General features: G+C 49.7%; 3 protein-coding genes across 6 annotated transcripts; all 3 read right to left on the reverse strand.

The window, feature by feature from the left end:
* Positions 1-1370: 1370 nt before the first annotated feature.
* On the reverse strand, positions 1371-15615 carry slc23a1 (solute carrier family 23 member 1). Of its 3 annotated transcripts, XM_057820294.1 has the most exons (14): positions 14351-14444; positions 7466-8270; positions 6770-6898; positions 6538-6695; positions 6385-6473; positions 6248-6315; positions 5998-6179; positions 5804-5924; positions 5585-5741; positions 5360-5507; positions 5193-5298; positions 4998-5127; positions 4693-4932; positions 1371-4610 (listed from the first exon to the last, which is right to left on the reverse strand). In XM_057820294.1, exons 2-14 carry the CDS (start codon positions 7493-7495, stop codon positions 4375-4377), a joined length of 1794 nt encoding a protein of 597 aa, XP_057676277.1. In that variant the 5' UTR covers positions 7496-8270; positions 14351-14444; the 3' UTR covers positions 1371-4374. The 3 variants fall into 3 exon arrangements, with proteins under 3 accessions (XP_057676277.1, XP_057676275.1, XP_057676276.1); XM_057820292.1 differs by lacking the exon at positions 14351-14444 and adding an exon at positions 9581-12079 and having other exon boundaries at positions 4693-5298; XM_057820293.1 differs by lacking the exons at positions 7466-8270; positions 14351-14444 and adding an exon at positions 15538-15615 and having other exon boundaries at positions 4693-5298.
* On the reverse strand, positions 14813-17613 carry pwwp2a (PWWP domain containing 2A). The gene is made up of 2 exons (XM_057820291.1): positions 16748-17613; positions 14813-16320 (listed from the first exon to the last, which is right to left on the reverse strand). Exons 1-2 carry the CDS (start codon positions 17581-17583, stop codon positions 14826-14828), a joined length of 2331 nt encoding a protein of 776 aa, XP_057676274.1. The 5' UTR covers positions 17584-17613; the 3' UTR covers positions 14813-14825.
* A 3941-nt stretch (positions 17614-21554) lies between these two features.
* oatx (organic anion transporter X) lies at positions 21555-26685 on the reverse strand. Of its 2 annotated transcripts, XM_057820326.1 has the most exons (16): positions 26179-26685; positions 25921-25991; positions 25505-25666; positions 25373-25446; positions 25159-25291; positions 24864-24967; positions 24640-24794; positions 24404-24572; positions 24204-24327; positions 24012-24127; positions 23774-23828; positions 23539-23698; positions 23331-23439; positions 23136-23214; positions 22945-23072; positions 21555-22442 (listed from the first exon to the last, which is right to left on the reverse strand). In XM_057820326.1, exons 2-16 carry the CDS (start codon positions 25945-25947, stop codon positions 22328-22330), a joined length of 1710 nt encoding a protein of 569 aa, XP_057676309.1. In that variant the 5' UTR covers positions 25948-25991; positions 26179-26685; the 3' UTR covers positions 21555-22327. The 2 variants fall into 2 exon arrangements, with proteins under 2 accessions (XP_057676309.1, XP_057676308.1); XM_057820325.1 differs by lacking the exon at positions 26179-26685 and having other exon boundaries at positions 25921-26168.
* Positions 26686-27034: the final 349 nt, after the last annotated feature.

The raw sequence follows: 27034 nt of genomic DNA on the forward strand, positions 1-27034 counted from the left end.
CCAGGGGTGGCAATCCCTGGTCCTCGAGAGCCGCAATCCAGCTTCAACACACCTGAATCAAATGATCAGCTCATCAGCAAGCTCTGCAGTTGCCTGATAACAGTCCTGATTATTTGAGTCAGGTGTTTTAAAGGAGGGAGACATGGTAAACAAGCTGGATTGCTGCTCTCGAGGACCAGGGTTGGCCACCCTTGCTATAGACCCTACCCACGTGACGTCACAACTCCGCTCTCCTGAATGGTACTGCCCAATTGTCCGTCAAAACATAGTGTTAACCTGTTACGGCTACGTACATTCCTCCTATTTACGGCGTGTTTTTCTGCTCCTTAACATTAATAATCAAAATGGTGAAGGCGTGTGGCTGTTGGTTGCACTAACAGAGAAGATTGACTTGAAGTTTTACCGTATTCCGAGGGATCCAAAGAGGAGAGCGAAATGGACGGCTGCAATTCGACGTGAAAACTGCGCACCAAAAAATCACCACAGACTATGTAGTAGTCGTTTTATATCCGGTAAGATGCATTTAAAACATACTTAGAGGGTTTTGGGCTGACAAACTACCACAATTAAGATCATTGCTAGGCTAATCGCCGACAACATACACGTATGTATGTAGTGAGAGTGCTATCGCTAAACCATATAAACATTAAAAGCCTTAACTCCATTGACAAACGACATGAAATACATTAGACTTGACAGTGGATGTTAGCAATAACAAAAGATTTTGAATTGAAAATTTCGTAACTCACCTTTCCAAGCACAAGATAGATTCCTGCCGAATTTTCGTGGACGACGACCTGTTTCACCCAACCAGCAACGAAGTATTTATAAGCCTCCAAGCTCTTGAAGTTTTTCAAATTTTCGTGGGAATAGGCTGATTTTGTGTGGACAAGATAATTGTAAATATCAGCGTAGGCAGACAGGGCGAAGACAGTGGGTCGAAAAACATCGATTTGGGCATCAAATATGGATCTGGCGACTGTATAGAACGAAGCTTTTCCACATAACGCCTTTTATGCAACACATCCAATGAGTTTACGGCATCAGAAAGCACCGGGTCTTCCATGAAATGCATTTTAAATTCCTCGATCAATTGAAACCAATGCTAATACAGAGACAAAATGACGGACAAGTGGGCGGAACCACACAGCGAGCACGTGGTTTTGTGACGTCGGTGGGTAGGGTATATTCCATTAAGCGTGCTAAATGGCTCGTTCACCTGCCAGACTTTAAGTCAAACGTGCGTTGGGTCGCCTGAGTCATTATTAATACTGACGACGGATCGGTACGCCGCCTGCGGAGCTCGTCTCTTCCGGGTCTAGGGATGAGCCAGTTGCCGTCAATTGTCCGTCCGTCAATGTCGTAAAAAAGCTTTACGATATGGAGCCCCCCCCCCAAAAAAACAAGAACGTCGGAGCAGCACTTAGCTCCGCTTAATGACACTGTAGTGGTTCGAGCCATTTGCAGTTTTTACCAGCGATTGCCCCGACGTAACGCTGCTGCTTCTTCTTCGTTGCGTTTCTCATCTCGATCTGTTCTCAATTGGCGCCACCAGCGGGTGAGCCCAAAAAATACAAAAAAACAACGCTCCGTCGCCTTTGTAAGCGACCGTCCTTCCATTTGTCCAAAACAATTTTTGCACTTTCCAAAGTGAAGACAAATTGTCACTTTGGTCCGGATTTTTTTATATATGCTTCTATTCTTATATGAAGATTTTTATATGAACTTTTATACTACCACTTGATGATAATCATTTTTTCGCACTGTAACCAAAAGCGGATTTTCAGAAAGGCCCGTCCACCCCCCCCAGTGGCCGAAAAGTGTCATTGCATGTAATTGAGTTTCCTATACAGTATATGATTTTAAAATGAACATTTTCCGGTGTGGTGACCCTTTATTATATAACATAATTCACCCACAGAAACTTGTGTGTGCATTTGGCCGAGCGCGTTACTGGCTTCATCGTAGTCACGTGACGCAGACACTTAAGAGCCGCGCGCGTTCCGGCTGAGTTCACAAGCGCTCACAGAGAGCAGCAGAGTTACGAGCGGCTGGACACAGTAAAACGAGCTAGCGAGACTCTTAACATTTCATACCGCTACACCGGTAAAATATTGTCCATAAAAGTTGTAAAGCAATAAAACAAACAACAAAAATGAATGAAAGAAACAAAAAAAGGCCACCGACAAAATGGTGAGCGGAGTTTCAATTTGCCCTACTAAAGGCGCTAATTGTACAACAGAGCCGCCATCGGTGTCTTGCCAATGTAGTTACCCTCGTCAAAAATGGTGTCCCCTAGCTGTGGGAGCGCGCACACACACACACACACATACACATTAGTTGTGAGTTATGTCGACTTAAACAATTAATTGAAGGCAGAAAAGAACCAGTTATATATTTTGGACATCGACATTTATTAAACTGGAGAAACTCCATACAGGACTTCAATTACAGTATTAATAGCTATAGGTCATCCTACAAGTAAAACTGTGGAACGTGGCCTTTTTTACCTTCAGTACGTGCTATGTCGTACGACAGAAAAATGTGTTTTTATATGGATGTGCCATGTTTTAAACCCTCGTAGATAACGACATCACCAAAACAAAATCAAATCAAGCAAATCAGTGCAGCGCAGTAGCTCCGCCCAGGGGATACAATTTTTGACTGGGGTAACTACATTGGCACGACACTGGCGGGCGTACCATAGTCAATGGATGAAGTATAGTCGAAGCAGCCTGATTTGGAATTACCCTCAAGAATGATGGGATACAAAAAAATGCTCATTTTCAACTTATTATTATAAATATTCTTGTAAGTTATATATATATATAAGTTGTAAGTTAAAATAAATCAAATTTGCCTAAGTTAATTTTATTGCTTACACTGCATTGTAGGGTCATCAGCATGTTGTGCCCCCCCCCGCCCCAAAAGTCAAACTCCGCCTATGACTATAACTTGTGTAGAGCTGAAACGAATACTCGAGCAACTCGAGTTTAAAAACTGATCCGAGTAATTTTATTTACCTCAAGTAATCGTTTCTTTTTGACAGCTCTAAGCATCACATTTTGGCCGGACTACTGTTAATGCGGGACAACACTCTGATGTCACGTGCGTAGAGGAAGAAGCATTTAAAAAAAAACAACAAAAAACTTACTGCAGCCGCTACAAACGATGCCGACGTTGCTAAAAACTAGCTCGCATGATGCTACGGTGGTAGCAGGTATCGTCTGATGCGTCTCATAGAGATCACATGTATGTTGAACTAGATGCGAAATGACAGAGTCAGCGGCGTTTGTAAACAGCCGCCATCTTAAAGCAGTAGACTTCTCAGCGCGAATAAACAAGATTAACGTTACTGTACCTTGTTAACGTAACGTTAGCCCTGCGAAGTGCTAGGTTTCTATTCATTATGACCACTGTCGATGCGTGGCTAACGTCTCTTACATACAGGCTTTATTTAATCTGTGAAAACAGCGCTGTAGAGTGATGAGGGTGTAAAATAAAAACTTAATAATGCTAACTGTCAATTTTAGCTCAGTAGTCATTGCTGGATAAAACACCAAGTAGCACTGGTCCCTAATGTGTTCCAATAGAGCAGGTGTCATGCATTTATTTTGAACACTGCAAAAACTCCAAATCCTATCAGGACTTACAGTTTAGACTAACTTAAAACTTAACTAGAACTTAAATTTCTATTTGTGTCAAGTTATTTTAATTGAAGCACGTGGAAAAACACCTAACCTTTAAGCGATGTGTGTTATCAGGCGTAATGGCATTTTTAGGTAAGATTTATATATATATATATATATATATATTTTTTTTTTACATCTGAGATGCAATTGTTGGCTGTTTTCAACAATGTACATGGAAAATAAAGACATTGATTGACTGAAAATGGTTCAATATTAGATGAAATTTTCTCATGTATATTTATAATTGCTCTTCACCTAAAAATATGTTTTATCAGAGTAATCAATAGAATTTTCAGTCGATTACTGGATTACTAAAATATTTGATAGCTGCAGCCCTAAACTTGTGTTTTTTTGGGGGGGGCGGGGGGGATTAGCCTTATTGTACTTTTGGTCTATGTGGCTGGGGTAGCTTCGAAGCTCATTGAACAATGACAATACAGGCTTTCCACTCTATTCTATTTTGTGTCAAAACACAGCAAGAAATGTGACGACGCTCAACTTGCTTGAGAGCAAGACAAAAGAAAATCATCAACTCTGAAAATGAAACTATATTGAAAGACAAAGGTGACACAAATCTTCCACCAATGGAAATATCATGACATTGGTCAGAGAAAGCAAATTGCGCTTGTGCACGCACGCAAAGCAAATCCATTTTTTTCATTTTAAAATTTGGGTTAAGAAGTTAAACTTTGGTGGACAGGTCGGCGTCTTCCTCGCGAAGCCCCGCCTCCGCCGCCCCTCGTCCGGCCGGCTCTCGGGAAGAGCTCCACCCTCTGAAGGTGGGACTGACGGGCAGTCTCCTGAGCCAGCGGACCCGTCGGACGACCGCCATCCCCGCCGGAAAGTCGTAGGTCGGCGTAGAGGACGAAGAGGAAGTCATGGCTCTCCATCGCGACAGCCCGCGCTCCTCTCTCGACCCTGAACGCCGCCGAGGCGACCGGAATACAGTGAGGCCGCGAAGACGACGACGTCGCCGGGGCGACCGGAATACGGAGCTCACCCGGTATGGTGTTGTCCAGGCAGAAGGCCAGGAAACCTCCCACGAACATCTCGGTGGACAGGAGAACCGTCAGGATCTGATCCAGCTCCTCCGCGCCAGTCCGGATGCACTTGGGGTGCGCGTCCAGGTAGGCGGGCAGCGTCAGGCCGAAAAACATGGAGAAGCCCAGCACGAAGAGATTCCGCGAGGAGTTGAGGTCCACCAGCTGCAGGTTGGACAGACCCACCGCCGTGATCATCCCTAAAAAGCGGGTCGACGGCGTCAGCGCACGCGTCCCCGCGATGGGAAAAATCCAAGAGACGGACCGAAGAGCGTGCAGAACATCCCTCCGAGGATGGGATCCGGCAAGGACGCGAAGAGAGCCGTGAACTTTCCCACGCATCCCAGCAACAGCATGATGCCGGCGCCGTACTGGACCACGCGACGGCTGCCCACCTGGATGCCGACAGTGACCGCGGGCCGGGTCGGCTCGGCCCGGCCCCTCCCCACCGAGCGAGTACCTTGGTGATGGCCAGCACTCCGATGTTGGGGCTGGAGGACGTGGAGCCGTTACCCGTGCCCAGCAGTCCGGCAAGGATGCAGCAGATGCCCTCGATGAAGATCCCTCTGCCCAACGGGAAGGGAGAAATAATGGGCCGAGGCGGATAAGCCCGTCCGTCCGTCCCACCTGTTGATGGCGTGGACCGGAGGCGGCGGCGCGCCGGCCAGCCGAGCGCACGCGTAGTAGTCGCCGATGGACTCCACGATGCCCGCCAAGGTGGCGCTGAACATGCCCAGCACGCCCGCCAACGTCACCGTGGGCGGCCCCCACTGGCCTGTCGCGGGGGAAAAAGGGCCACGCTAAGTGACCTCGCCCTTGTCGGACGGACATAGATAGGAGCCGGGGTCTCACAGGGGTACGGCACCCTGAACCAGGGGGCGGAGGTCAGGATGTCCCCGCGGGCGTCGGTGCGGGCCCGGTGGCCGTAACCCCTCGGGTCGCTGGGCAGGAGGTCGCCGAGGGTGAAGATGTAGCACAGGAGCCACACCAGCACGATGGCCAGGATGATCTGAATAGAGAGGACGGTTTTGACCCGGGTCGGGGCTAACCTTCCGGCGGGCGCTCCTTTACGGGAAACATCTTGAAGACGTGAATCCTGCTGAACCTCAGCCCACGCGTCCTGCTGTAGACCGGGAAAGGAAGCGAGGTGGTCCGCAGGTACTGAGCGAACAGCACGATGAGGAGGATGCACCTGCCCGCGCGAGAGGGGCAAAGTCAGCGCCGATCGGCCGGCCGGTCGAGGAGGTACGGGGACGGGGCCTCACAGCGCCGAGAAGCCCCAGTGCGAGCCGGCCCGGTCGCCGGCCGTGGTGAAGACGGAGAGGCCGATGAGCGAGACGGTGGGCGTGACGGTCAGCGGCCCGATGTAATCCAGCAGGACCCCGGGGAGCCCGAGGAGACCGATGGCCACCTCCACCGTGCTGGACACCATGATGGCGCCCTGGATCTAAGCGAGCGAGCGCACACACATTGGAGAAACGCTTCCCGTCGGGGCAGAGAGACGGACCAACGGACCTCTCTGATGCGAGGCTGCCAAACGTGGGCCGTATCCAGCGGGAGGCTCCGGTTGCCGTAAATCTCATCTGGCGACACGGGCAAAGGGTGAGATGAACCGCGGCCGGGCAAGGCGGAGATGGCGCTCCTCCTCTCACCTTGGCTGGGGCAGGTCCAGCGCTCCAAGCTGAGAATGGCTTGTGCGGGAATCAGGAAAGCCAGAGCCGACGCTTGAAACAGAGGAAGTCTACGCCGCCGCCAAATTTAGCGCCGCTGCCCGATTTCCCGACGGCCGCCCGCCCGCGCCTCACCTGACTCCCAAGGTGGTCTGCACCAGCGTGGTGATTCCCACAGTGGTGAAAATGGTTCCGATGAGCTGGCTGACAACGTTCTGGTCCCGCCCCACGCACATGGCCTCGGCCAACAGGAAGGGCACGGCCACCGTCCCGCTGAAGCAGGTCAGGTAGTGCTGGACGCAGGGACGGGCGGGGTCACGGCTCAGACCCGCGGGGGTCACGGCTCGGACGCACGGGGTCGGCGTACCTGCAGGCCCAGCAAGACGCACAGGTACCAGGGCGGCACATCCTCGATGGTGTAAATCATGTCGCCCGCCGAATTGGCGTCTTTGGCCCCGGCTTCACAGCTCCGCCTCCTCGAGACGTCCTCTCGACTCTGCGCGTAACAAATGTCGCGGCTTTGTCATTTCCGCCGCGCTTTAGTCTCTCGCGCCCCTCCGGAGGGCGCCCTCAGGTCAGACGGCTTAAACAGCCCCGACCTCCGCTAACGGAGCACCGAGCGGTCAAAGTCTACGAGGGAGGCCGCGTCGTCCGTTGCTTCGCAATTTAGGTCACGCGGGCCGGCGGTCGACAGGACCGACGAGTACGAGGTTACAAAAACTTTAAGAGCGGATGGAGTAATTCTTCATCGGACGTGATTGAAATCTCCAGCCAAAAAATCCCTACCTCACCAGTATTCTGTTGGTGTTATCGATATAACGCCAGCCAATATAATCAATTGAATGAATCCTTTCAATCTTCCCCGTTTTGGGACCATTCCGTTCAGAAACCACAAATAGAGCCATTTATAAAAGACATGACAATAGTAGTTGACGGTGTCTTTACTGTAAGTACATTTCAGAGGAATCCGTTTTTCGCAAAATAGGTGAGTTGAGCGCTATTACAAATACCTGTACTTGTACTCCAGTAAAGGAGTACGTCCAGAATGGCTAATCCCGCTTACCTTGCTGTCGTCTTGACCGGCGGCAGCCATGTTGATTTAGGAAATACTCCAAAGTTAGCGGCGGAGCCACGCAGGTGGTTGGGGGGGGCGCACTTTAACAATCTGTAAATAATAATCTATGTGGACTTTGACTCACAACGGGCAAATCAATTACTCTAGGAGTGTCACCTCATCAATGATTACACTATTAGTAATTAGCGCGCATTGACCGCTTTCCCGGGGAAGGCCGGAACGCCTCCCTGTGACCTTTTTTTCTTCTTCTTTTCCTCGGAAAAATCCGTGAGCAAAAATGTTGTCCTTTCATTCCGTAAACGAGCAGATTCAATTCACAAAGAGTCCATTTACCCGGTCTTCAAAGGCTTCGCGTTGCGGTCGTTAACAGAAGACCATTGGTACCTCGATATTTGACATCAAAAACCATCCCGCTTTGGGGGAAACAGAGTGATACAAAATAAATGGAATATCCTTTGCGCGGACGCTGGAGTTGGTTGAAAGATGACATCTCATAGGTGATGTTTGTCAGCGTCACTTTATTGCCTCGCTCATCCCAGTTTCTAGAACAACTAATGTGAAGAAGAGGCCGGCGCGGCGGCCGAGGGGGCGGAGCCTTATAAATATACTCGTTAAATATCCACGAGGGGGAACGGCGGGCGGAGCGGGTCGGGTCGGCGGGCGCCGTCGTCAGCAGCTCTTCGGGGAGGCGGAGCCTTATAAATATACTCGTTAAATATCCACGGAGGGAGGGGCGACGGCTGCGGAGCGGGTCGGTCGGCGCCGTCGTCAGCAGCTCTTCAGGGAGGCGGAGCTAGAACGACACACACGTCACAAGTCACGGAACCGCCGCCGCCGTCACTGCCGCGCGGTCGGTCACAAGTGGCAAAGTTGGGAGGCCCCTTTTGTGCCGGTACGCGCGCCACCTTGAAATACAACCGGTTCGTGCTTCTTTTGCAGTGAAAGCCTATTGAAGTTTAGCGCTACAGTTGAACTAATAGCGCGCTTCTTTTGCAGTGAAAGCCTATTGAAATTTAGCGCTACAGTTGAACTAATAGCGTGTACAAACGGTGGACATCTAGTTTTGGGCGGGGCCAGCACATTTAGAGGATAAGGGGTAGAGCCGGGCGGCACGCCGAAAATTTACCGTTACCGAAATTCTTCACGACGACCGACGTCATTTTCACCATGTCGGTAACTTTGGTAATTTTATAAAGCAAGAAAATCGAGTCTTTTCATCCCGCTTTGACTCTGTGTTGTTCGGCTATGTTCGTTCCACTTTACACTAAGGGGCTGTGAGATATCAATAGAACCGTTATGTGGCAAGATAACAAATATTAATAAAGTTAACAAAAAAAGAAATCGCATTCATGAGCAATTATCGAAAATAGATCGAAAATGACGAACATTTCCGAAAGTACTCCGGAAACAGCCGAATGTGGCGGAGACGTCATAACAAGGAAACAAAAGGTCGAGGCAGGTGCCATCGTTGTTTATCGACAAGAGAGTTGCGTTTGTGTTTTATCAAAAAATTGCTAAAATGGTTCATACCTGTCATGCTATGTGCTTTACAAATAGCTACAAATAGAGTACCCATGAGTCCTCGAGAAAAAGAGCTGGACTACGCAGACAATGAGTAAAGTTCGTCAGTGCTAAGAGGGCTAATTTTGCAGACCCAGCCTCCGGCACGGTTTTGTGTGATGCACATTTTACACCTGAAAGCTATACGAGCTATGGGCAAATGAAATCAGGTTTTGCTAAGAAATTGCTGCTGAAAGCAGATGCGGTGCCCACCTACATGCGCAGCCACCTAAATGTCCCGACATAACAAGAAAGAGGACGATGACTGGCTCTGATGAGACCACCTCACCACCCCAGGCAAAGCAAAGGAGGGAAATGGCCAGAGTGAGTACTCTTATATAATAAAAAACATATCACGCATTGGACACATGTATAAATTATCGCTCGTAAAATATATAGAACAAATCCTCTAATCCCATTCATATTTGTGTCGGTTGGCAGAGCGAAAACCGATGATAGCATATGAAATGATCATTATTCTATACATGACTTTATTTTGCGGTCACGGTGTATCAGCTTCACAAAAAGAAATGCAAAACAAACCATTCGGTGATTCTGTTGCCGGCGGCCGGTGTGTGATTGCTCCCCTCAGTGATCCTTTCATTAGGCTGCATTGGCTTTCGTTTGGGCTCAAATTGATAACCCAAAACACCAAAGAAAGGTTCATAACTCTCCTCGTCACCATTAGAAGAATATTCGTTACGTGGGATTCGTCGCTGGAAATAGAAACAAAATTGTCCGCCATTCAGTACTAAGCACTGAGCCAGCCGGTTGTTTCCTTATAGTGACGTCACGCACACAATATGCTAGATTTCCGGCATCTCGGGGGCGGGTCCTTTTAGCTTGACAATCGACCTAATTTCTATCATTTTCTTGGTGTTGCGATGTGTATAATTACACCAAGTGGCATGATATGAATTCAAAAGGCATGCGTTGATGGATAAATGATGGAATATTAGCATTTCCCCAGGTGTTGTCATACCCTTTAAGAAAGCGGTCTGTGTGCTCACGTATGGAGTCACGTCGTTATCAGGAACTCAAACAAACAGAAGCCCGGTAGGCTAACGCTTCGAGTCGGGCTTAAGGGAGCTTCGGCAAACTTTCACCGGACATTAAGTTGACTCTTGGCAGCCTCCAAACGGCCTTTCTCCCGCTTTCCTCCCTGGTTCTCCCGATTTCAGGAGAGGGTGCTTTCTACTGGTAGCCGGGCCTCAGCCTAACGCTAGCGGCTAACGCTATAAAATGAACGCGGTGGAGTCAGATAGCGGCTCTAACCTTGTCAAAATGGCTGAACTTAATGAGTGGATTGGGCACGAACTGGATCTAGCAAGTAGTATGAGCTGTTGTTTTGTATCTGTGTGTGATTTCTTTGATGAAGTGTAACGCATTCAGCATAAATTATAACTATAATATGACCGTTTAATGGCCACAGCTATTTTTATGTATGTGCTTGCTTTATTTTGTGTCAATCATGCAATCATTAATGTGTCATTGGCAAAAGAGCAATATATCTTTAATGTGTGTGTATGGGGGGGCGTGTGCATGTGTGCGTGCAGTGCATGTATTAAAAATGCTCTGGACCTGAAACCTTGAAGTAAACTATTGTCTTGAGTAATTATGTCACAGCAGCCTTTAACAATAAGTTGTCTGTTTGAAGTGTACTGTTAAAGCTGTAAATCATTGACGTTTGCACAGTCGTCGTATTGATTTTTATAATGTTGTCCAAAATTTTGATCTTTTTTGTGTGTGCACATTTTCAACATTATTTAGCAACTTATTTATTTTAAAATAATAAGTATTACTTAAATGTTTAAATCCAGAACATTTCATTTAAATCTTTAATCTTAAATGTATATCTAAATCTTACACATAAATCCTTAATCTAAATGTTAAATTTAAATGTTAAATCTAAATCCTAACCCTATAAATCATTAATTTAAATTTCAAATTTAAATGGAAATCTTGAATACAAATCCTAAATTTAAATCTAAATCGGAAATGTTAAAATCTAAATCCTAAATCTTGAAACAGGTGAAACTAAATATATATCTAATATGCAAATTCACATGACTGGTGACCGAAAGTAACAAAATAAAAGTTGGAGCAGCTCAGACTGTGTTTGCATATTACCTAAATATTTAGTTTCACCCGTTTTAAGATTGATGATATATATTTAAGATTTACATTTAAATATAAGATTTAAATTTAGGATTTATATTTAAGATTCAAAATTTACATTAAGGATTTAGATTTAGAGATTTAGATTTAAGATATCAATTGTTTAGTTCTTGATTTAAACACCATGCTGCACTAAATGTGAGAAAATGTCAGTCATTTTCAACATGTGCTGTTTTACAAACAGCGCCCCATAGTGGGGAACTTGGCAAAGCACAATTAACACACAATGAAACTAATCCTAGTGCGCCAAATTGTTTCGTGAGTGAGGATGGCAAACTTTTTTTTTTGCGGTCAGGCAGGAAGAAGCTCGTTTTGCCACACGCTTTACTATCAAAGATGATGAAGTTGAGTATTTTCCCACTCTGCTCGCTTGTAACCCTGTTTGCAGCTAAGAAAATCTGAGGAAAAAAGCAGCCAATGACACGGGCGGGCAGGCAGGCAGGCGCAGCAGGAGCAGAAGAAAAAAAAGCTCAAATGACCACAATTCAAAGAGAAGTTTTATTTAAGATTTGAAACATCAGAGAGAGAAAAAAAAACATTTACACAAAGTGGCTTTTCTCCAGAATCTCTGATCTGCAAACAGACAAAAAAAAAAAGTCCAAAAGTGGAGCAGGAGACAAACAGAGAGGGAAAATACGTCATTGTCACCATCGGTGCGGCTGCCTGGCCGGCCGGCCGGGCAGACGGGCAGGGGAGGAAAGGGATGATCAGCTTCTCGGGCCGGGCCTAAAGACACAGCGGATGGACGGATGGCTCGCTCGGGCGGGGCAACTTTCACAGCTTTTGTGACTTTGTCACAGGGGGAAAAAACGTGGCGTCCGGCCGGCAAATAACGGGACGACGATCCAAAAATTGCAAGCCCCCCCCCCCCCCCCCCCCCCCCCCAATAACACGCACCTCCAGTTTGGTTAAGTACAACCCCTTAGCAAAAAGTATGGAATCATCTGTCTCGGACGAGCACTCACTCAGACATTTGATCATGTAGAACAAACTCAGAAAAAAAAAATGAATGAGTTCAAAGTGCAACTCTTTAGCATTCAGAAATGAATAAATAACATTGTAGTGGTCAGTAAATGTTACTTTTATAGAGCAAGTGCAGAGAAATATATATGGAATCACTCCATTCCGTGGACAAAAATATGGAATCATGAGAGACAAACAAAGAAATCAATCAAAGCACATCTCTAGTATTTAGTAGCACCACCTCTGGCTTTGATGACAGCTTGCAGTCTCTGAGGCATGGACTCCATGAGTATTCTTCATCAATTTGGCGCCAACTCGCTTTGATCGCGGTTGCCCGATCATCCTTGCAGGTCGGAGCCTCGCTGTGGACCTTTTTTTTTTTTTTTTCCCACCACAGGTTTTCAATAGGGTTGAGATCCGGGCTATTTGCTGGCCACGACATCGACTGGATGAGTCTTTCTCCAAGGAATGCCTGAACAGTTTTAGCTCTGTGGCATAATGCATTGTCATCTTGGAAAATGACATTTTCAATTGAAGGGATAAGAAAGCAGTCTGCAATTTCAATGTAAACTTGTGCATTTATGAAGACTGAACCACAATGCCTTTGCCTAACATGCAGTCCCATATCATCAAGAAAATTTCAATGTTTTCTTCAGGCAGTCATCTCTGTAAATCTCACAGCAGCAGCAGCAGCAGCAGCAGCAGCAGCAGCACCAAACAAAAGTTCCAGCATCATCACCTTGTCAAGAATCTGCATTGGACAAGGGGCTGAATGTCAGGCAAAGGCACTGTGGTTAGTTTACATTGAAATTGTAGACGGCTTTCATATCCCTTCAATTGAAAATGTCATTTTCCAAGATGACAATGCATTATGCCACAGAGCTAAAACTGTTCAGGCATTCCTTGGAGAAAGACTCATCCAGTCGATGTCATGGCCAGCAAATAGCCCGGATCTCAACCCTATTGAAAACCTGTGGTGGAAAAAAAAAAAAAAAGGGTCCACAGCGAGGCTCCGACCTGCAAGGATGATCGGGCAACCGCGATCAAAGCGAGTTGGCGCCAAATTGATGAAGAATACTCATGGAGTCCATGCCTCAGAGACTGCAAGCTGTCATAAAAGCCAGAGGTGGTTCTACTAAATACTAGAGAAGTCTTTTGATTGTTATTTCTTTGTTTCTCATGATTCCATATTTGTTTTCCTCTGAATGGAGTGATTCCATTTATATTTCCCTGCACTTGCTCTATAAAAGTAACATTTACTCACCACCACAATGTTATTCATTCATTTCTGAATGCTAAAGAGTTGCAGTTTTAAACCAATTCATTATTTTTTCTGAGTTTGTTCTACATGATCAAATGTCTGAGTGAGTGCTCGTCCGAGACTGATGATTTGTAAAAGCAGCAGAGTGTCTTTCATACCACGCTTTGTATGAAGAGCGACGCTCCGTTCACACCCGGGCGGATTTGGAGCACTTTTGCAAAGCGGAATCCGAGGTGGGAACGCCAACCTGCGGACGGGGCTCCGGACCTTCCAGTCCGCTTTCGCCCACGCTCCCCGTCCGTTTTTTTTCAGCGAGTATTAGGGCCCGACAAATAAGGAAAACGGACCGCGACAAAAAAGGCATCCTATGACCAGATTGAAGTCACAACACCACGAGAAAATAGCAGTCATTTTAGCTCAGACGTGACGAAATACGCACAGATGCAGTGGATAGCCAAATGAGCCGCTACCGAGCCTAAGTCCTACCGTTGACGATCGTTCCGTATGCCAAAAGATGACTTTATTTGTGACAGATGAGACGCTCGCTCGCAATATTGTGGATTTGAACGGAGTTTTCACTTTTGTCACGTGACCATTTGAAATGGGTCATCATTAGGGCCGAACGATATGACCTTTTTGGGATATAGGGTATCTTGCAAATGAAAACAAAAAGAATTTTCACCAGATAACTTAAATAGCTCTGTTTGGGAAGACTATTTGACTTTTTGTATGAGCGTATTGCATTTGATTCTCATTTATTATATTGATGGTATTCTTCATTGTAAAAATGTTCTTTTCTGCCTGCATTAGAGTGCTTCCATTGACCTTAATTGGATTCATTTATCCAAGTGCAAAAAATCGCAGTGTATTCATACAATGCACTTTCATCCCGGCTCAGGAGGTCGGTTTACCTGCAAATGATGAAGATTGCCATTTCTCGGCACACTTGCTGCTTTTACGAAGCAAGCCAAAGGTTTACCTGCTCAAAAAAAAAAAAAAAAAAATCATCATCATCATCTGCGATGGTACTATTATGGCACACGCGCACAACGCGATATTCCTATTTGACTTGAATATCCTTTTTTTCTGGTATTATGGTGACTTTGAGCTCATAGTTAGCATGTATTAGAACATATGACTTTAGCAATGTTCAACTTCAATCTGGTAATATGATGACTCAATTCTGGTCGTGCCATTTTGGTTCTCTGTTATTCCAAACCGCAGTCACGAACAACAGCGAACCGTACTTAGGAAGAACGGAAAATAACGGAGCCGCCGGTCCATCCGCCGCCGCCGCCACCGAAATGTTGTCTTTGCGCCGGTCGTTCTGGGCTATTGGTAGACAAAAAAAAAAAAAAAGAAGTCCGGAGCCCCGGGAGGACGGCGCTACGTTTCAAATTGCGTGAGCAAAGCGCGCACTTCGGGCGTCAGCTGCTTGGCGGCGCTGGCGGCTTCGGAGATGGCGCGGCGGTACGGGCCCTTCCTCTTCCTGTCGAAGCGCGACTGGAAGCTCTCCAGAAAGGGCGAGAGCTGCGCCAGCGGCAGGAAGGAGGTGGTGGGCGAGCCGAACCAGGACACGCGCGCCTCCTGCCGCCCCGCGCCGTCGGCTCGCCGCGCCACCGTCATGCCCAGCACCCGCGCCGGCCACCAGGGGAAGCCGTAGATTTTGGCCCAAACGATGTCGCCCACGCACACCGCGCGCCCGTCCGGCAGCTGACACTTGGACACCGACTTGGAGAAGACGGAAGAGGACGACGCGGACGACGAGGAAGAGGACGACGACGTGGACGACTTGCGCCGCCGTTCGGGTCGCTCCCCTTCCTCGTCGCCCGCCGACGGGCAGGGGGGCGCCGCCAAGCGAGCCGGGGGCGGGGGGAGCGCCGAGACGCCCTCCGAGAGGTCGGGACGTGGCGGAGGACGACGCTCCTCCTCTTCCGGGGCGGCGCAAAAAGAAGAGGTAGGCGCCGGGGGACGCGACGCGGACGGGTCGGGACCGGAGCGAGCGTTGTCGATATTGGGAGGTGAGGAAGAAGAGGAGGGGGAGGCAGAAGAAGAGGAGGAGGAGGAGGGCGGGGCCCGCGGCTCGTCGGTACGATACCTTTGGGGTTTGAGGCGCATTCGAGGCGGCAAGGCGGGGCCGACCAGGGCGGCGCTCAGCTGCTGCAGCCGGCGCGTGAAGTGGACTTTCTGCTTCCGCAGAGCGGCGGCACGTGTCAGGGCCTTGCCCTCTCTGTCCCGATTCTCGCCGAGGGGGGCCGGCGGCGAGTTCCGCGCCGCCTTCTTGGCCCCGTCGCTCCCTTTTTGCGTCGCCTTCTTAGAGTTCGGCTTGAGACGTGCCGACGAAGACGAGGAGGGCGCGCGAGGCGACGAGGGGAAGCCGGCCGGCGCCCGCGTCCCCGGCGGCGCGCGTCTCTCCGCGCCGCGGCCCCCTCGCTCATCCCCGCGGGCGCGGTCGTCGCTCCTCAATCGCTTGACCTCGGCGGACACGGGCCCCTCGGCCGCCTTCCGCCGGCGCTCCTCGCCCCTGGAGTCCCGCGGGCCGGCGTGCCGAACGGCCGCCGCGCCTTTACATTTGTCGCACAGCACCTGGCGCGGGCGCAGCTTGATGGCGTTCATAATGGAGGTGGGCTCCTCGCAGCGGTAGCGGCGCTTGGGCCGCTTGATCTTGCGGGGCGGCGGCTGAGGTAAGTCCTGGTTGTACGTGTCCCTGATGAAGAGCGGCGGCGGGTACGGCGCCCCCTCCTGAAACAGCGGCTTCCGCGGGCCGTTAGGCGCGTCTTCTTCGCCCGTGGCTTCCCGCTCGGGGGGCGCCGCCCTCCGAGCGCCGCTCCGGTCTTGGCGCGGGGGAAACGGCGTGACGGGAATCCCGTACGGTCCGAACCTGCGGGCGACGCAGACATCTTAGAGACGGAAAAAAATAAAAGAAAAAGAAACACGACAAAACGACAGCAGAAGCGGAGCCGAAGCGCCGTTTGCGGCATCGCTCGACGGACCCCAAAATCATTTGAATCCGGACGGCCGGCATGAAACGACGACAGACTTCCGGTCCGTTCGAAGACACGCGGTCCCTCGCTACGGACTGGACTTCTACTGTCGACAATTTGTGAAATGATCCATTTGAACAGTAGGGAAGTATGTTAGCGGGTTTGATAGGTAAGGAGGACTTTTACCATTCAGTTGAATGAAACTTTTGACCTAGGGCAAAAGCGCCAATATGGCGTGCGCGCTCATTTTAAGAGCGTCACCCAGAAAAGCAGTCAACGAGTTTTTAAACAACAATATCTGCAAGTTGAAGCTTTAGTCAATACCTTTTTGAAACGTCCATGAGAACCCCGGAGAAGAGCTTCTCGCCCAGCCGGAAGGACACAACCAGCGCGTCATCGATGACGTGGTCCAAAGAGACCCGGACCTCGGAACCCAGACTCAAGCTCAGGTCCTGCACCTGCACCTGCACGGCACCGAGCCGCGGAATGCAGGAAGCAGAAGCGTCCGCCGAGGCTTGGCCGGGCTTGACGTCGGGCTTCGGGGAAGCTCGGCACGGCGCCCCCTCCTCCGGAGCGGCGTCCTGGCCGACGGCCGCGTAGGCTCGGCCCCGGCCGGCGGTGTCGCCGCTCGGTTCCGCCGCCTCCGCCGCGAAAAGGCCGGCCTCGGCACCGGCCGGGGGCCGCGGGACCGGGAAAGAGTGCAGGAATACGGCGGACGAGGTGGGCTTGGGCTGCGCGACGATGCTGCTGCTGCTGCTGCTGCCGCCGCAGTTGCTGTTGCCGCCGCCGCTACCGCTGCGGTAGGCCGTCTGCGCCGAGACCGCTTCTCCGAGAGAGTAGCGCTCGGGGCCGCTCCGGTTCGGCGTGACTTGCTCACCCCGGCCGCCGCTGCCGGCCGCCTCTTCTTGGACTCTTCCCGCCGCCGTCGCGGGCTCCGGCTCCGGCCCGAGATGGCGGCAACGGCGCTCCTCCACGTCCGCGTCGCCGCCGTCTCCCGCTCCTAGGCCGCCGAGCTCGGCGGCCGGCTCGGGCTCGGGCTCCGCGGCCGGCTCGGGCGCCCCTTCGGGCATTCGCCCGGAACCCGGCTCCGGCGAGCCGTCGTCGCTCGTCGCCGTCGAGCGAATCGCCGCAGCTCCTGGCTCGGTGGCCACGGCCGCCATTTTCTTCCGCTATGCAAGCGAGCTAGCGTCGCCCCGCCTCTACCCGTACAAAGGTTCGGCCGATCGGCGCTCCGCGATTGGCCGCGCGGACTGTCCGTCAAACGGAAGCCCGAGTGACATACGCCGCGATTGGTCCGAGATACGGAAGTGCTCTGACGTCACCGAGATTTTCGTCTTGAGGCGAAAAAACAAAACAAAACAAAACAAAACCAAACCAAAAAACTAAAAACAAAACACTGGGCGACTTCCCATTGATCAACTGAATTAAGTCACTCGGACGCCGTACGTTATTTTCTATTCGACGCTTTATAAGCAGAGAAAAGAGCACAGGGGGTCTATTGTCACGCAAATAATAAAATAAATGAAATCGTTTGATTTCATGAGCTCAATTTTCTACTGTTCAGCGTCAGCCTCATTGCACGTCTTCATCCATTAGTGAACACCAGGGGCGTCACTAGGTTTTTAGGATCAGAGGGGGCTTAGCCCCCAGGAGTTACACAGGATGTAAGTGAATGTAGCGTACAAGCGCACAATTTCACAAACAGCTAACAAAGACTGATCATTTCTATACTGTATATAATACAAGGGCGTAGGTTTGGTCTCTGAAGAGAATGCCACTGGCCGCTAGGGGGCAGCGCCGTTCCATAGTAATGTTATTCATCTCAACAGTGGGAGAGTTAGTAGTTGTATGAGACGTATATGCTATTGCTATGTGCTATGTGTGCTTCACACGTATTTCTGGAAGTCTACTCACTGTTAATGTCAATTATGTGCCTCTTGTTGTATTTTGGCTTATATATGTACAGAGAAAGATATGCTATCTGTTGTGTTAGTACTTGTTGTTCTGTTTTCCTCTATTCAGTTAAGTTAGTATGCTGTGGCTAATGAGCTATTTTCTTGTTCTTCAGGGTTCCCTCATCTTTGTCAATAAACGAGAATTATAACTTGACATTGAGGGGTATTTCTTCAGTCTCAACATTGGTAAGGACAGGCAACAGCATCACCTGCATGTGCACTTTTTGCTGGGGACGGCACATTAATAAGACCAAACAGATTGGGTGAGGGCTACATTTCTTGAAACTTCCAGAATAAATGTCTGGATTTCATTAGCAAATTTTTACATTTCAATATTGGAACACAAATGATATTAACATACTTATAGACTTTTTATCTCGACTATGATTAATGTATGAATATCTGAGAAAATATCTTCATAGGCTGCAAATACAAATATTTTTAAACAAATAAGTACTTTTGAAATAAATTCAAGTCATCAGCCAATCAAACGTGCATTTGTGGGGAAAAAATGGACTGGCACACTCTAGAGGTCAAAGAGGTAAATGTACGTTACCGTTCAAAAGTAGAAATGTCCTCCTTTTTGAAAGAAAAGCACTGTTTTTTTTTGTTTTTGTTTTTTCATGGAAATAACATTAAGCTAATCAAGAAAAACACTCTATACATTATTATGTGGTAAATGACTATTTTAGCGGGAAATGTCCGGTTTTAATGCAATATCTACGTCGTTTTGTAAAGAGGCCCATTTACAGCAAACATTACTCCAGTGTTCTAATGGTACATTGTGCTTGCTAGTTGCCTTAGAACAGACATGTACGAAGTCCGGCCCGGGTGCCAAATGCGGCCCGTGCTCAAATTTCATCCGGCCCCCAGCCTCTGTCATAAAATCAGTAACGTCTGGCCTGCACACAGACGTAATAAATTGGTCAGCAGTACTGCTACCAGCATATGAAGTAGCTTACACACCAAATGCTGTTCCTCATTTACCCACTAAAAGGGACCAGCACTCGAAGCAACATTACCCGATGTGACCTTTTACTTCCAATTTTCTAAAATGGCGCCAATCAACAACAACAAAAAGTTGACTGCGACAGCTTCAAGGATAGGTGGAAATTGGATTATTTCTTCACTAAAATGCGCAACAACTGTGTCTGCCTCATTTGCAAAGAGAAAGTAGCTGTTTTTTAAAGAGTTCCATGTGAGGCGATATTACAAAACAAGACACGCTGACATGTATGACGAGATTACAGGGAAGATACGCCGCGAGAAATTGAAGCAACCTGAAGCTTGTCTAATTTCACAGCAGCAGTATTTCGCAAAAGCCCGAGTGTCGAAAGAGAACGCCACAAAGGTGAGATTGTTGAAATGATGAATTAAAAAAAAAAAAAAAAATCAAACAAATGTGACACACAGAAGGGCTTGCTAAAAATGATTGAAATATATTGTTCTATGTAAATCAGCCCAGGTAGCCCCCCCACATTTTTGCCACACCAAATCTGGCCCCCTATGCAAAAAGTTTGGACACCCCTGCCTTAGAAGGATAATAGATGATTAGAAAACCTTGCGCAATGATGTTGGCACAGCTCCAAACGGTTTAGGTGGTTAGAGAAGCTATAAAACGGATCTTCCTTTGAGCTAGTTGGATATCTGGAGCATCACCTTTGTGGGTTTGATTCAACTCTCAAAAAAGACAACTTTCACGTGAAAGTCGACAATCTGTTCTTAGAAATGAAGGCTATTCCATTTGAAAAATTGCTAAGAAATGGAAGATTTTCTATAACGCTGTGTACCACTCCCTGTAGAGAGCAGTACAAACAAATCTAACCAGAGTAGAAAGAGAAGCGGGAGGCCCCGCTGCACAACCAATCAAGAAGACAAGTCATTAACAGTCCTCTGTTTTAGAAATAGATGCCTCGCAGGTCCTCATCTAGCAGCTTCATTAAATAGTACCCCTAGAACGCCAGTGTCAATGTCGACAGTGAAGAGACGACTCCGGAGCGCTGGTTTTCAGGGTGGCGCGGCAAAGGAAAAAGCCATATCTGAGACAGGCTAATAAAAGGAAACGATGAATATGGCCAAAAGAACACGGACATTGGCATTGACATTCTGAAGGAAAACAAGAAATTGTCCGGGAGTTCCCAAACTTTTGAACGGTAGTGTAAGTCTTAACGTAATGAAAATCATTCACTTCATAATGGTAGGGTCAATTATATCCTTAAAGCATTTGGGAAGACAAAATGACACAAAATGACCTATATAACTGAACTCATTATGATGTGCTTAAAAGTTGGCGGGGACAATTTCAGCATCCTGAAAAGTTGCTAGAGTTATGTCCCTACCGCTCCTATGCAAACCTACGCCCTGGTAATAAGGGTGGAAAAGACTCAGGTGACTTGAAGTTGCGCTCTGAGACCCCCAATTTGGCCAATTTCAAAATTGTCCTTTATGCATGTTTGATACATCATTGGAAAGCTTCAAATCTCAATTTTCTGGGGGGAAAAAGTTTTAAACAGGAGGGCATTTAAATGTTTTTTTTTTTTTTAAACAGCAATACCCTAACTGGAGGTGAGGGCACGCGAGAGCATAATTAAAAACGCCACGATTTGAACGAGATATTATCGCGTACTTACCTCTTTTCCATCCCAAAACTCCATGTAGCGTGTATCACCGAGTGTCAAGACACAGCTGCGAATGGCCACAGCTGGATTTTGGAGGGATTTTATGGATGAAACACGGTCATATAACGAGAGTCGCGATGCAGAAATCGCAGACATCGATGAGCGGTTGAGATTTTCTTTTTGAAGTATTTACCCTTTTAAACTTTTTTTCCCCAATTTGTCTTTGTTTGGATCGATTTTTATCATCTAAAATATTGGGGCAAATGTGACGTTATCAAAAAAATACAATTAAGCGATAGTTATGAGGTAGATACCGGTGACCTTTTTACAGACGCCATTTGTTTCATGTTGTACATTTTTCAAGTCATACAAGCTGTTATAAATGTTCACACTAGAATTCTTAATGTTTAGACTGCATGTGCAATTGTTAAATTGAAAGCTGGTAAATAAATTGAATGAGAAACGGTTCATTTGTATTCCATGCATTTATTCAAATGTTCAAATTATATAACAGTCGGCTTGGGCGAATTTATCGTCATTTATCGTTACCGAGGTAAATCTGCTCAATTTATCGTGATACGTACTGAAGGCCATATCGCCCAGCCCTAATTGACATATTGTTCTATCAAACACAAGAGTTGCTTTGGCTTAAAATACAGCCGTTTCTTTTAAAGAGGGGTTGTAAGAGCAGAAAGTGCTTTTTCAGACTCGTCTGTGTTTTCCGCCATATATAAAATGCTACGTGTGTTCCGTACAGTACACACTAAACTCTAGCACTAAACTAGCACCTCCACAATGCATTGAATAGGGGGCTTTAGTCCCCCTAAAATAGGCCTAACTGGTGAACACTATGTCATTGATGGAATGTGGTTGGAATGGAATGAACCCGAAGCCTCATTTGACATTGAGATGATGAAGTAAAAAAATCAAGTCTATTTGCAGTTTTTATTCAAAATATTTTTAATTATGAATCATTGTTGTATTTTCTCAAATATGATGAGTTAAATTATAAATAAATCTAAATGGATTGGACGCCTAATGCTGTCAATGGCAGCGAATCATTGCCCTAAAAAAAAAAAAATCCAAACTCGTGCATGAAAGAGGTTGGCTTCGGACTATCAACCCTTTAATCATGTGTTCAATTGTTTCAAGCAAGATGAGTTTTACATTACAAAAAAAAAAAAGATGACTATTGTCACTTTTTCTATTTGTATTGAGATTAGTACACATTGGCAAGATCATTTATTCAGTCATTTCATGTTAAAATTGAAAATCCCCGGCGGGTTAGGCCACGCGATGAGCGTCTCACGATGTCATCGGCGAGCCAAGCGTCAGAGGGCGTTGAGACCGCTGCCGGCGTCCGCGTCCTTGACTTGTTTTAAAGACAGCGCCGCTCGCTCGTCTTCCGACGTGGCCTCCTTCTTCTCCGGGGGCTTCCTGCCGGACCTTTCCGCAGACACGACAAGGAATCGATGGGAAAAATGCCACATCTCCAGGATGCGTACAATTACTTTCCTGTAAAATAGCCTCGCGCCGGCCGTTATCGGGAGGTCCCGATGTGACCGTACAACGCAGGTATCGGCGCGTACTAAGAAAAAAACGCACCGAAGCCGTACCGAGATTTACTTTCCGAACGCCGGCCGTCGCGGAAGACCTTGTCAATCGGGAGACAGCGGTCGTCCTCGCCGAGATGGCAAACTCCGATGGGTCCGATCGTTTTTGACTGTCCGGATGATTTCGCGTGAACTTGACGTATCGTTTTATTTGCGTTTTGGCCTTTTGGTGCGACGGAAAGCACACCTTGTGTTGAATTGTGCTATATAGATAGAGAAATTGGCCCGACCTTCCCCAAACTCCCACGAGTCATTTTAAAAGCACTTTGAATCATTTCTGAAATAAGATTTCTATTTCCGAAACGCTCGGACGACTATTAGCAGGAGCCGCTCACCATCTGTCTTCCACGTCCCGCACGGTGTCCGGCAAAGGAACGTTGAGCGTCTCGGGCAGGAAGCAGGCGAAGCCCGAAGCCAGGACGGCCGCCCCCCCGTACACCACGCTGGGCAGAGCGGGGAAGACCTGGAGGGGGCGCCGCACCGCGTCTTGAACGGCTCACGCGGGCCAGGAATAAGGGCGAGTTACCTCATCCAAGATGAGGACGGCGGGCGCCGCCATGCTGCCCACTCTGGCCATGGTGGACACCAGACCCATTCCCGTTTGCCTTAGGGAAACGGCGTTAGTGCCTTTGACTACATACGGTACTTGTTCCAATTTGCGATCTTTGCAAACGAAACGTGCGACACGCAACGGGAAATAGGCAGAGCGATGAGGCGGTACCTGATGACGGTCGGGTAGAGTTCCCCGGTGTACAAGTAGACGGTGGTGAAGGACGCCGATGTGAAGGCCTTACCCAGACACGCCAAAGTGGTCCTGACGACTTGCTTGTCTAACAGAGGGGGCGGGCGGCGCCGTTATTTGGCGCCGCCGCCTCCTTTTTCTAACGTATTGACGGCGGCTCAAAGGTGACAGGAAAACGCTCCGTTACCCGTCGGGACGAAGATGTTGGCGAAGATGACCAGAGCGGACATGAAGAGGCAGGCGGCCTGAGACACCCTTCTCCCGAGAAAACTCAGCATGCCCAGAGCCACGAGTTTGGCGGGAATATCCACGGCTCCAAAGATGAGCTGCATCACGTAAATGCTCACCTGGACCCGGAGACGGAAACTCTTAGGTGACGCGCGGCGCCGAGCCGGCCACTCCCGAACGTTTTGCGCGCTCACCCCGAACTTCTGCAGGTCCATCGCTAAGCCGTAGTAGGCGAAGCTGGTGGAGAACCTGGCAGAGCGACGCAGTATTAGTCTTAGCCTTTCGGCACGTCTTAGACGGAAATTTTATGCTCTTAAATTCTTCCTTTAGGGTCGAGAAGGCGTCCTCGTTTGCGACGCCGACCCGGGAGACGTTCGGCGGGCGACCGCAGAGACCGGGATCGCAACTCCCGACCCTTCGCTCATTCCTCACCAGACGGCGATGAGCCCGACAGAGATGCGTCTCATGCCGGGCGTCCTCAGCAGGTCGTAGGCGGTCAGCGTCTCGCGGTCCGTCTCCAACTCCTTGGTCATGTGGGAGCGAAGCACCTGCGGGCGGCACGGCACGCGCCTCAAGCTCACGTTGGCGGCGGCGGCACTGCCGTTTAGGGACACGCGGCGGCACCTCCGGCGTCAGCCCTTCGGAAATGTCGGCTTTTCCGTTGATGCGAGCCACTCTGCGGAGGGTCTTAAGGGCCTCCCCGGATCTCTGCCTGAGGACCAGCCAGCGCGCCGACTCGGCGAACCACCTGGGCGGGCGGGCGGTCGGCGGCACGTCAGAGGGCCGTTTTCCAAGGGGAGCGCGCCTAACCGAAATGAACGGACCAACTGTAGGCAAAGAAGAGGACGTGGGGAGCGCACACGGCCACGTGCAGCTTTCTCCAGTCCCGAAGCCAGTAAGCCAAGCCCGCCAAGACCATCTGACCGAAGGTGAAGTAGAAGGAGGTGAGCGTTCCCACAAGAGTCCTGCTTTTGGTGGGGATCCACTCCACCTCTGGTGACAAACGGGCAGAGTTGGCCGGCCGGCGGACGAGGACGAAGGCGACGCCAAAAGGTCTTACTCAGGGACACGGAGTTGAGTATGATGCCCGACACTGCCATGCCGCTCAGGAAGCGGAAGGCGCAGTAGACCCAGTAAGATTGCGAGAAGGCGCAGCAGGTGCCCAGGACGCCCAGCTGCAGGTAGGACCAAATAAGGACGGAGCGCCGACCGAACCTGAGGCAAAGGCGGGAGGGTTGGATGGAAGGAAGGACACGCGCCTGTCCTTCCTTCCTGCGCACGCACCTGTCAGACAGGCCGCCGTAGATGACGGCGCCGGCTAAAACGCCGCCCATGTACACCGTCTGGATCATCTGCTTGAGTGGACGCAGGGAACACACCAGGTCCCACTGAGGACGCACACGCAAGGGAAGTCTCATTGCTGCGCCGGATCTGTTCGGCTTCCAGTTTGTTCCGGCTTCTACCGGATGGCAAAAACCTCCTACTCGCGAATCGCCGGACAGCCTCGCCGCCGGGCGGTCGGTCGGCTTATCCTACCGGATCATTGTGCCCTAACGCCCCGTGCGCGCCACCGGGTTACCTCGGAAACAGTGGTGGCGATGAACTCGGAGCGGTCGTAAGTCCATCCGTCCGCGCAGCTTTCGGTGCGCGGGGGGTGGCTGCCGTTGGCGGAGCCGTTAGCGTTTAGCATCTGCCACTGAGGCGTCACGTACCTGAAAGCATCCCAGTAGACCGGCCGGCCGGCCGGCGGTTAGTCGACAACGCGGACCCGAACGGACGAATGGCGGAAACACCTCCGGCAGCGGTCCAGTCTCGTTCCCGAAGGGTCGGGCGGAATGAAAGCCTCGAGCGCGTCCCGGCCGTCCGCCTGAAAGCCCTCGACGTCACTACGCTTCGGCGGTACCGGACGCGAGGCGACGGCGTACCTGCCGCGTGAGATTCCAAAAGCTGTCGTTGGCCGAGATGCTGCAGCGGTGGCCGGGGGTTCCGGAGACAAAGTTGTTGAGGAGGTTCTGACTCGCCATCAGGAGGCCCGGGAAACTGATGAGGGTCACGTGGAGCCACTGGTACCGCCCGAAACCACCCATCTGACAAGCGCCGGGAGCGAGATTTACCAGATGACAATTTCCCCACCGGATCGCTTTGACCGCTCGTTACTAGGCGCTTCGGTCAATCGCGCCTAAACAAGGATCCATTGCACTTCGCTCAAGAAAAAAAGGACAGGGCACCGGTCACCGACCAAAATGAGATCAATCTTCGGCAGGGACGGACCGGTCGCCGACAGCAAAAGAGAACGGTCGCGTGCCAGGTGCGGACAGACATTAAAAAAAGGACCGCTCACCTGGTCGAGAAGCTCACTGAAGCCCATGTCGCCGTCGTGGAAGCGGTTCCGCTACGTCTCTTGGGATGGACCTGTCCAAGAATTGGAAGTAAAAAATCAAAAGTCTCCTAAAATCCCAGCTGCTGAAAGTTGACAGCATGACAGCGGCGTCGGCTCTTTCTCCCAAACTCCCGAGGCGGTCTGCTGAGTCGCCTTAAAGGATTAAAGGCGGGCACGTTCGCCGACGTGAGCGGATTTGGCCGCCTGACGCCCACTTACCCCGGAGCGGAGCGGAGCAGAGCGGAGCGGACGGACCGGCGAGACGACCGTCGAGAAGTCTTCCTCGACTCGGGGGGGCGTGTGGACTTTGACACCTTGCCGCGCCCCCCGGCCGTCCCCCGACCCCTCGGCATCTGTTAATGTTCTCGTGAGTCTCGCCGCCATTAACTGCGCGGACGTGATTATGGGCAAACAACGAGTAAAGACATTGTTTGCTGGTCATTACAACTTGGTGCTACGCTTCCTTCCCACCGGAGCAGGAAAAGGGACTGCCGTTATTCCAGTTGCCAATCACTACCGAACGCAGGTGTTCCCCCCGCACTCTTGATGAAAACAGAATGGTGACCGCTTCCTGTTTTTCATTGCCCACCCCTGGTCTGCATTTAGACCAAACCGGTCCTCGCAGGCCGCCGCGGTTTTTGTTCCGACCGATCTGGCGCAGGCAGTCAAATCATTGAGGTGTCTGCGGAATGAAGGTGTATCCGACTCTGCACTCGTAAGACACCGTGTCCTTTGATGGGTTGAAACAAAAAGCGTGGCGCCTTTGCCGAGTACTTGTAATAGTTGACCTAGACAAAGCGGTCACGGCTAAGTAAGGACCGATCCGCCGCTCGGAATTTACCCCCGCGTGTCAGAGCAACAAACAAGTCCGCGGGCGGGGGGCGAGCGGTCGGCAGGTCACCAGCTGAACGCGCCGCTCGGCTTTCACACGTGTTCGTCACGTGTCGGGGGCTTGCGCAACGGCCGGCCGAGACAATCCTCGCTAACGCCGGCTGTTCTTCAAACCTTTCCTGTCACTTATTCACCCCAAAAAAAACGGGCATTTTATTGTAAGTCTTGAGAAAAAACAGGTCGG

Source organism: Corythoichthys intestinalis, chromosome 18, assembly GCF_030265065.1.
Source record: "Corythoichthys intestinalis isolate RoL2023-P3 chromosome 18, ASM3026506v1, whole genome shotgun sequence".
Taxonomy (NCBI): Eukaryota; Metazoa; Chordata; class Actinopteri; order Syngnathiformes; family Syngnathidae; genus Corythoichthys; species Corythoichthys intestinalis.

Bases quoted from the DNA above. Each gene is read 5' to 3' on its own strand.
- pwwp2a (XM_057820291.1), bottom strand. From the start codon at position 17,583: ATGGCGGCCGTGGCCACCGAGCCAGGAGCTGCGGCGATTCGCTCGACG. The intron at 16,321-16,747 runs GTATTGACTAAA...CGTCGCCCGCAG, and splicing joins CTCATGGACGTTTCAAAAAG to GTTCGGACCGTACGGGATTC.
- oatx (XM_057820326.1), bottom strand. From the start codon at position 25,947: ATGGGCTTCAGTGAGCTTCTCGACCAG. The intron at 24,573-24,639 runs GTAAGACCTTTT...GTTTGTCACCAG, and splicing joins ACTCAACTCCGTGTCCCTGA to AGGTGGAGTGGATCCCCACC. The intron at 22,443-22,944 runs GTGAGCGGCTCC...GTCTGCGGAAAG, and splicing joins CGGGACGTGGAAGACAGATG to GTCCGGCAGGAAGCCCCCGG.
- slc23a1 (XM_057820292.1), bottom strand. From the start codon at position 7,495: ATGGCTGCCGCCGGTCAAGACGACAGCAAG. The intron at 6,474-6,537 runs GTGAGGCGCGGG...GCGGCGGCGTAG, and splicing joins CAGACCACCTTGGGAGTCAG to ACTTCCTCTGTTTCAAGCGT. The intron at 6,316-6,384 runs GTGAGAGGAGGA...CCGTGTCGCCAG, and splicing joins CTGGACCTGCCCCAGCCAAG to ATGAGATTTACGGCAACCGG.